The 9,257-nt window shown below is 44.5% G+C and overlaps 2 protein-coding genes across 3 annotated transcripts in view; one reads left to right on the forward strand and one right to left on the reverse strand.

Moving 5' to 3' along the window:
* Positions 1-6,400: 6,400 nt before the first annotated feature.
* On the reverse strand, positions 6,401-8,042 carry Fahd1 (fumarylacetoacetate hydrolase domain containing 1). Its single transcript, XM_004627884.3, has one exon. It carries the CDS (start codon positions 7,746-7,748, stop codon positions 7,083-7,085), a length of 666 nt encoding a protein of 221 aa, XP_004627941.1. The 5' UTR covers positions 7,749-8,042; the 3' UTR covers positions 6,401-7,082.
* Positions 8,043-8,174: 132 nt separating this feature from the next.
* Hagh (hydroxyacylglutathione hydrolase) overlaps positions 8,175-9,257 on the forward strand; it is an 11,311-nt gene continuing 10,228 nt past the window's right edge. The window contains exon 1 of one of the 2 annotated variants that reach the window (XM_023711593.1): positions 8,175-8,309. In XM_023711593.1, the coding sequence (XP_023567361.1) occupies positions 8,234-8,309 (76 nt within the window). In that variant the 5' untranslated portion in view covers positions 8,175-8,233. The remainder of the gene's footprint in view (positions 8,310-9,257) is intronic. The other variant, XM_004627885.2, reaches the window with a different exon arrangement.

Here is a 9,257-nt window from a genome sequence, read left to right on the forward strand (position 1 = left end):
CAGGCAAGTGCTTATTCTACTGAGTCATCTCCCTGGCCCCCTTGTTCGATCTTTAGTCTTTAGGTCTGGTGGGGGCATCTGTCTCTCTCACAGTTACAAGGTCTCTTGTCTTCCGTGCTGTCTCCTTGAAGGCCTAGCCCTGTCTTACTGCCTATACTATTTCTATCTAATTCAGATGCCACAACACACTCACTTGGGTTAGGCTACCATTTCAGCACACATCATCCAGTACAGGACTGCAAAAAGGAGAAAAGGTGAGTATATAAAAGTCAAGGCTGGTGTTAAGAAATAAATTTGTTTGTATTTTTTTTTTTCGGGCTTTTACTGTACAGTCATGGGAAGTATGCGGGTTGACTCCAGCAGTGTTCAAGTTAAGACAATAAGTGAGGAAGCTAGGACGTGACCTAGTTGTGCAAAGTAGGCCTGATAAAGAGCTTCCTCCTGTTTTCCTTTGGGAAGGAGACATGGCAGAAGGAACGGGTAAAGAAGGACAAAGAGTGGTGGTGGAGGGGTCAGACAGGAGAGAAGTGAAAGTGCAGGGTGGGATTTACACACACTGTTGGTTGAGCAAGAGCAGAGACAGCACCACCACCCTGGACAGGAACTCATTTACAGAGCTCAGGAGATGGAGAATACTGTCCAGGTGGTGCCTGGAGCTGCTGTACCAGGCCCTGGTGCCCTGAAATCCCGCAGCAGGCCTGAATGGACCAGTGTGGGCTCCTGAGCTCACAGGCCTCAGCTGCTCTGGCTGTTTCACTGCTGGCTCCCCTGCAGATCAGAGATGCTTTCATGGCAGGTGCGCAGGCTGAGACTCAGTGGGATCAGCATAGGGCTCTAAATTACCATCTCACTGCCTTAGTGGTCTCATCCCAATCCTTCGGCAATGAACTATGAAAGTCCCTTGTGAGCTGGGGAGATAGCTCAGTAGAAAAAGTGCTTGCCTGGCAAGTGCAAGGTCCTGAGTTCAATCCCTGGTACCGCAAATTAAAAAAAAAAAAAAAAAAAAAAAAAAAAAAAGAAAGTCCCTCGCGCTTGTCGCTCAAGGGACAGCCTGATTATTTCATGTGACAATATACTAGTCTTCGGGGGTGGTGTCAAACCACACTCAATCAAAGGTACTTCAAAAAGCCTAACTTATACATTTTATTAAATGAAGATTACAAAGCAGTCATCTAAACTTCAGTTGTAGGTTAGCCAGATTGGAAGGACTCAAGAAATAATTAGCATCGCCACATCAACACAGAGTACACACCCTTGTCTAATCACCGTTTTCCTTCTCTTCTTTCCTCATCTCACCCTCTCTTTCTCATTTAAAAAATATTTATTTGGTACAGGGTCTCTCTACACAGCTTGCACCTGTAGTGGTCCTCCTGTCTCAGCCCCCGCCAGCGCTGGGATTACAGGAAGGCACCACCATACCCAGTTCTGGTGGCCAGCACTGCAGGCCCAGGGTTCTGGGGCCAGCACGGCATGCAGTGCTGGAACAAACCTGGGTCCTTGTGCTTGCAAGGCAGCCACTTAGACTGCCAAGCTATCTCCCCAGCCTCACCCTCTCTTGAACTGCAAGTTTCTTATTACTTTTTATAAAAATTGAGCGGCAATGATTTTTTCCTAATCTTCTATTAGCTTTTGTGTGAACAGATTTTTCCTTTCCAAATTCCACTTAGTAAAAATGTATTGGATCAATACTCTGTACATAGTAGAAATACTACAATACCTATATTTTCCATGTATTGAGGAACCCTCATTTTGTTGCTTCTAAATATTTTTTATTGTCAAGTTTTACATGAGTTATAGAAAAATGAGAAAATCCTATCAAAAAAGGAAAACCCATAATGTCTCATCCCATACTTTAAAACTTGTAATACACTTATTGTGTGTGTGTGTATATATATCTATATATATACATATATATAATATAATCAAACTACCATTCTATTTTTAAGTATCTAATACAGTAGCATTACTTACAACCATCCCTATTATTTCCAAACTTTTTATTTCATTCCATACTGAAACTGTACCCATTACACAATAATCTCCTATTTTCTCCTCCTCTCAGCCTCAGGTAACCACTAATATAATTTTCTGTCTCTATGAATTGAATTATTACAGGTATTTAAGGACAATATTTGCCCTTTTATAACTAGTTTCTTTTAATAGCATGTTTTTTTTCTAATTCAGTAGCATAATGTTTTTGAACTTCATCTTATAGGCATCAGTGCTTTAAATAGATGGACCACATTTTATTTATTCATTTCTTAGTAACATTTGGGGTTTTTTCCCAAGCTTTTGGCTAATATGAGTAATGGGGCTCTAAGCTGGGGCACAGTGGCATGCACTTGTAGTCACAGCTGCTAGGGAGACTAAGGCAGAGGGTTGCTTACGCCCAGGAATTTGAGGCCAGCATGAGTAACACATGTATACAAGCATACAAGTATGTGTTTCCTGACTTTTTAGCCTCCATCTATCCAGATATCTATTTTGAAACATATAATTCACAAATTATAAACATAATTTACAAATAGGTTACATTATAACATTATACATTATAATGCTCTTTTACACTTAAGAGCATTTCTCCACATCATTAAATATTTTATATAAGTATTGGCTGCATATCATTTCATTATATGAGTGTAGAACAATGACTGCTATCAATCCAGTAACATTGGTGTTATGGTTTGTGTCTAGTTGTCCCCCCAAAGCCTCATGCAGTCACGGGGCAACTTCTGGAATGTGATTGATTCATGATCTAAGGCTGGGATTATGGGTGTGAGTGCTGCTGGGATTATGGTGTGAATGCTACACCCAGCCTGAGGCAGATAGCCCTAGTGCAACATAAAGGAGACAGACTTGCTCCTGCAGCCATTGTTGCTGCTACTCCTCCCACTGGCTCTTGCTGTTTCACTCTTTGCTGCCGCCGCCACCACCACCACCATGAAAGGGTGCTCTCTGCTGTATGCCACTCTGCCTTGGAGCCAGCCGAGTATGGTCTGAAACCTCCAGTAACTGTGAGCTAAATAAACCTTTCCTCCCCTAATTTTGAGTGTTGGGTATTTGTCCCAGCAACCAGAGAAAATAACAAAGATAATTGGGCATTTAATAAAATTTATTTTTTTGTTTTGGTTGAGATAGGGTCTCTATATAGTTCAAGCTCGCCTTGAATTTCAGGTAATCCTCCTGACTCAGCCTTCCAAGTGCTTGGATTATGTGTATCACTATGCCTGACCTATTGGGCATTTAAAATTCTTCCTTTTTTGGCTGCTTATAAACAGCAGCTAAGTTTTGTCCTTAGGATAAGTTTTGAGATGTTAAATCGCTACAATAATATTAATAGCTAAGACTGGTGAGTACTTTTTATGTGACATTATACTTTTATATTTGATTTGTACAAGGCTCTGCTTCTGGAGCACATGATCTAAGATGTAGCCATTAAAAAATGCTAAGTACACCCATATTAACTGACCTGGAGATGTTTATATTTATACACTGAGTATCATATATCATTTAGATAGATAGACAGATAGTGGTACTGTGAATTGAACACAAAGCCTTTGCCCTGATCCCCAGCTTTTTTTTAAAGAGTCTTGCTATGTAGTTCAGGCTAGCCTTGAACTCACTACGGAGCCCAAGCTGGCTCCAAACTCATAGCAGTCCTCTGACCTTAGCTTCACAAGTGCTGGGATTACAGGTATGCACCACCATGCCCCACCCCTTAATCTTTTGAGACAGGGTCTCACTAAACTGCCCAAGCTGTGCCTGATCTTGTGATCTTTCTACCTTAGCCTCCTAGGGTTCTGGAATTATAGACGTGTGCCAATACGCCTGGCTGCTCATTTTAAAATAAATGCACAACAAATATAAACACAAAACCCCACTAGGGACTAATATAGTATGGAATTATTAAATGTGATTAGCAAATGGCAATTGTTGAATCTAGTGAAAAGTATTTGGATTTCATTAATCTCTCAATTTTCTATAGGTTTAAATTTATTAAAAATAAACGAGAAAAATCTATCTGCTGGGAGCTAGGATTACTTTAGCAACCTTGGGAATTGTGGGAATTGGCCTGTTTTTAATTTTATACCCAAGGACTTTGTGTGCTACACTTCCAATGCTGGTATCAAATGTTTCTGACAAAGCTTGCTCTACCACCTGCTGAACGTTGACCTCAGGGGCACTGTACACTCTGGGTGCTGATGTATACCTTCTCCTGGGGCTACACGTGAACACTACTTCAACCTTATACCTTCAGCTTGCTTAATTAAACAGTCTACCAGTTTGGACAGATCTCAGTTGAACTTTGTCCCTGGCTAACTTGATTAACAGTATACTTTCAGTGTGATCCAACTTCCACTTACAAGAAACTAGCCAAAAGGATTAATACATGAGCTAATTCTACCAGGAAATGAGACAATTCCAATGTCCAAAGTTGGACTGACCTCAGGAGCTTACATAAATCAATGAAAACAATACTGCCAAAATGTGCTGACACGGGCTGGAGAGATGGCTCAGTGGTCTAAAGCACTTACTTAGAACAAGCTTAGCAAAGCATCGGGGACTGCGGTTCAATCCCCAGCACCACATGCCAGCCAGCCCCGCCCCCTGGTGGGCTGAGCTGGCCACACACACCACACACACTCTCTCTCTCTCAAATAAAAAAAAAAAAAAAAAAATGTGCTGACAGATATTAAAAAGGATAGTCATAATATGCAGAGCAAAAAACAAGTTAGACAACTGCATGGTGTGAGCAAATTCTATCTAAAAATTGCATCCACATATTTCAAATACACAAACATTTGACTAAGTGGAATTTTAGGGTTCAGTCTTTTATGCTCATCTGTATTGCCCGATTCATCTGTAATAAATCCTTAAAAGGGGGGCTGGGGAGATGGCTTGTAGAATAAGTGCTTGCTTGGCAAGCACAAAGGCCTGAATTCAATCCCTGGTTCAGCCAAAAAAAAAAAAAAAAAAATCCTTTAAAACCTGGGTGTGAAGCATGCCTGTAATCCCAAAATTTGGGAGTCTGAGGCAGAAAGACTGTCACAAACCTGAGGCCAGCCTGGGCTACCTAGTGAGTTCAAAGCCAGCCTAAATTACATAAAAGACCCTATCTTAAAAACAAAACATTAAAAGATAAAACACACAAATCTAATTAATAGAATTTTCTTGATAGGCCCTGGTTCAAGTATGAATTGCTGAATTATTATGGTCATCTAATATGGCTGAAACCCTTAAAACAACAGCTTATCTTCCTAGAGACTACCTCCCGCTTCTTCTCCAACCCAGCCCAGGGTGCAACTTCCTTCAACCTTTCCGACTACCATAGGAAAGACCCCAATCTGCTCCTCAGATATTTCTAAACATCCCCTCAAATTCCAACCTTAACAAAAGTCAATAAAAGCCTCGGCTTGCTTTGCCTTAGGCCAGAGGATCTATCTGCCCCACCTGCCCTGGATCTTTGGTGTCTTTGGAGTTAATCAAGGCTCTTATCTTTTCTATCTCTTTACTGTGCTGCTGAAAAATCTATCACTTATAATACATTAGAACTTTTACTTGGAACTACATAACATTCAAACATTTATATCACCTTATGTATCTATGTAAGATGCAACCTGTACTGTGACTAAGATTTCTTCAGCTTCTAGGCTTGGGACAGCTATGCAACATCTTCACTCTTAGTGACTGAAAGGTATCAACATTTCAGCTTTGTTGAGGGTCCCACAATATATGAAAACACAATAAACTATGCTAGGCACAATGCCAAGTAGTACTAAGTGCTTGATAGGTTATTAGTAAGGCAGATGCAAAGGATCAGATGTTTTCTGTATACACTAACCACAGGTAGATCATGCCTAAGCCTAGAGGATTTCATTGGGTCCTATGTTAGCTACGCTGGGCATATTTACCTCGTTTTCAAAAGGAGGATGCAAACAAAAGCAAAAGCTGAACTCCCAGACCATTCAACTTTCTGGAGCCTCCTTCAATTGGGAGGTAGAGGTGAAGGTGGTAGTAGTAAACTTAGAGCATAAATTTCAGGAGAGGGCAGCCAAATAGTTCAGTGGATTAAAGCACTTGTAAGCATGATCAGGGGCCAGGGGTTTGATTCCTGGGGCTGCTGTGCTGGCCCTGACCCTGCAGTGTGCTGAGACAGAAACTGAGACGGCGTGGTGGTACACGCCTGTAATCCCAGCTCTTGGGAGGCTGTAAACAGGCAGATCACTAGGAGTCCATCTAATACTGAGATCCTGAACACCCTGTTGCGGCTTCCTAAAATACAAAACAAGAAAAAAGGAAAAGAAAAAGAAAAAAAGGCTCAGGAGGCCAAAGGTTTATTGCCTCACAAGGAAGAAATATCCCTCTTGACATCTTCTGGGAAAAGAAAGTACTGTACATGTTTAAGACACACAAAAGGAAGCTATTTATTTGGAAAATAATATATTCAAAAATCACTTCCCAAATCAACATACAAACCAGGGAGTTACTCTAAGTAACCCAGGAGAGATCTTCAACAATTGTTCATCTAACAAATAAAATTGATTATGTGGAGTAGTGTTTTTTCCATATTTCTCTGGTGAAGAATCACTTGTGTCCTGTCAACAATTTCCCTGGAAATTTCATTAATTCAGTGGGCCCAGGATGGGTCAATGATTTGAAAGTTTTTATTTTTACAAGTACTTCTGGATGACTATCAAAAGCAAAGAAGTTTGAATGGAACATAACATTTAGTTTCCTTTGCAGATTTCTCTCTAACAACTGATCCTAGAATGACGTGTTGAAAAGTCTTACTCAGTTCAGTTTTAGGGAAAAATTAAGATTTGGTTTGGTTCCATATATTCTCTTCCTAGAATGCATCCCAAATCTTGTTTAGTTGTTCTCATTTCTGTCCCAGCTCTTCCAGATCAAGTTTTTCCAGAAGGGACTATTTTTTTTGTGATTAAAAGCTAACAAGTCAAATCAAATCATTTTGTACAAGTGGCTTCTATGAAAAGATTGTCATATTTAATAACTTCTGCATGCTTCTAAGTCTTGCTCCCTTTTGTCTTGACACTTAAGAAGTTAGGCCACTTTGTATAGACTCAATATTCTGACTTTGCCACTTTAAACCTCATACTGACCACCCCGTCTATGCCAGCCTCCATCTCATCATTTTCTTTAACTGACCCAACTCCCTCTGGAGTCCCGGTCAAGATAAGGTCTCCTTCTTCCAAGGGTATTATTTTAGAAATATAGCTGATGATGTATGGGATGGAAAAGATCATGGAAGATGTCTGGCCCTCCTGCCTGAGTTCGCCATTGACCTTGAGCCACAGTTTCAAGGCGTGAGGGTCAGAGATTTTCTCTTTGGGAACGAAGGCGCTGACCGGGCAGGAGGAGGTAAAGCTTTTGGCCAGGGTCCAGGGCAACCCTTTCTTCTTGCACTCATTCTGCACGTCCCTGGCGGTCATATCCAGACACAGGGCATACCCGGCCACGTAATCCATGGCGGCGGCCTCGGGGACAGCACGGGCGCGCCTGCCTATAAGCACGCCTAGTTCCAGCTCGTGGTGCAGATCGCGGCAGTAGGAGGGCACCAGCACCGGCGAGCCTTCGGGCGCGTACGCGGTGGAAGCCTTCAGGAAGATAACGGGTTCGCGGAGTACCGTGCTGCCCATCTCTCGGACGTGGTCTGCATAGTTCCTTCCCACGCAGATAATGTTCTTACCCCACTCCCAGAAGAGGGACCACGGCCTAGGGCCCGCCATAGCCCAGCTCTGAGTCACGTGGTCGTGTGCTCTGGCGCCTACGGCAAGCTGAAGGGGACGTGCTCCCTGCTAGCGCTGTCTCGTCATCGATTGCGCACCCTACCTTGCGGGGCTCCTGAGTGCCGCTACCCGCTGGCTGCCTCGGAATGCCAGTAAAAGCCTGGAGAGCTCCTGAGTTTCGGAAGTACCTCTTCCCCAACCTTCGCTCACGGTCACAAGCTTGGGCCCTGGCCCCCTGGCCTCAGATTTGGGAAGAAATTCGTTGGACTACAACGCGGTGATTGGCTGGGGGTGACGCTGGGCGGGGCGAGACTGGCGCTGGATTGCTGATTGGCTGGAGGTAGTGATGGGTGGGCACTGGCCGACTGGGGGCGGTGCTGGGAGGGCAATGGACGATTCGGGGCGGTGCTAGGCGGGCGCTGATTGGCTGTGGCCGGGGACGCCCGCGTCGCGGCCAGGCGCTGGACAGTGCCGCCCCGCGGGTCATGGTGTTCGGCCGTGGGTCACTCTCCCTACGGAGCCTCGCCGCGCTGGGAGCCGCCTGCTCGCGCCGCGGCCTGGGTAGGTGCGCTGGGGCACTGCCGGGCGTCGGTTGGGCGCACTGATTTCGTCTGCCTGGCACAGGAGCCGATCGCCTTCGGGCCGGGCGAGGAGAGGGTCCGCGGAGAGGTCGGCGGGCGGGCGGGCATCGGATCCCTTCTCTTGCGGCCCGCAGCCTTTGCGGTGACATCGCGTCACCGTGCCCCGAAGCTGGCAAGCCTGAGCCCGGCCCTTTTCCGAATTTCGCCGAAAGCAGTCACGATTCTGGAGTGTGTGACGCGCCAGGAAAGAGCCAGCTTGTTGAGGTCTCCAGAACTGCAGGCATTTGCATTAGAGACACCCTTCAGTGTCGCGGCCGAGAGCTTTCCATCGGGAGCCAGACAGAGGATCTGTGTAGACCTGGCTTCCCACTCCAGGCAGCCCCTGGGCTCAGTGTTTGGTGTCTTAGTCAGCCCGGAGAGGTAGGGCCCGAAAGCGTCTTGATTTTTAAAGTGTATTGTGGGCCAAGAAAAACATGTCTGTGGGCTTAACCTATACTGCAGATTACAGGTCTGTGACTTCTGCGTATGCAAAATACCCTGGTACCAAACCAATGAGCTGGGTTTGCCAGGCAGGGCCCAGGTAGATTATTTGTAGAAAGGGAATAAGGTGTCTAGTGTCACGAGGTCAATTCTTTCCTCAGAAATAAATGCATCTTATCCAGGTTGCCCGCAAAGTTGAGCATGGGGTATAAATCTTTTCCTCCACTTGGGCACTGTTTGTGATGTCCTACTAGAAAATATCAGGGAGCACCTTGTTAAGGGGGCAGCTTCACACTCTGTCTTCTGTGGGCTAGATACTGCTGAGACTTAGGGGAGGTAAACTATCACAAACACCTGATCATACAGAAATGTTTACTATGCAGTGACCTAGAAAATGTTCAGCCAGTTTGTCAAAAAAGAAGAATTGGGGTGGGGTGGGGACATGGCT

The sequence above is a fragment of the Octodon degus genome, unplaced genomic scaffold (assembly GCF_000260255.1).
Source record: "Octodon degus isolate 3935 unplaced genomic scaffold, OctDeg1.0 scaffold00021, whole genome shotgun sequence".
NCBI classification, from domain to species: domain Eukaryota; kingdom Metazoa; phylum Chordata; class Mammalia; order Rodentia; family Octodontidae; genus Octodon; species Octodon degus.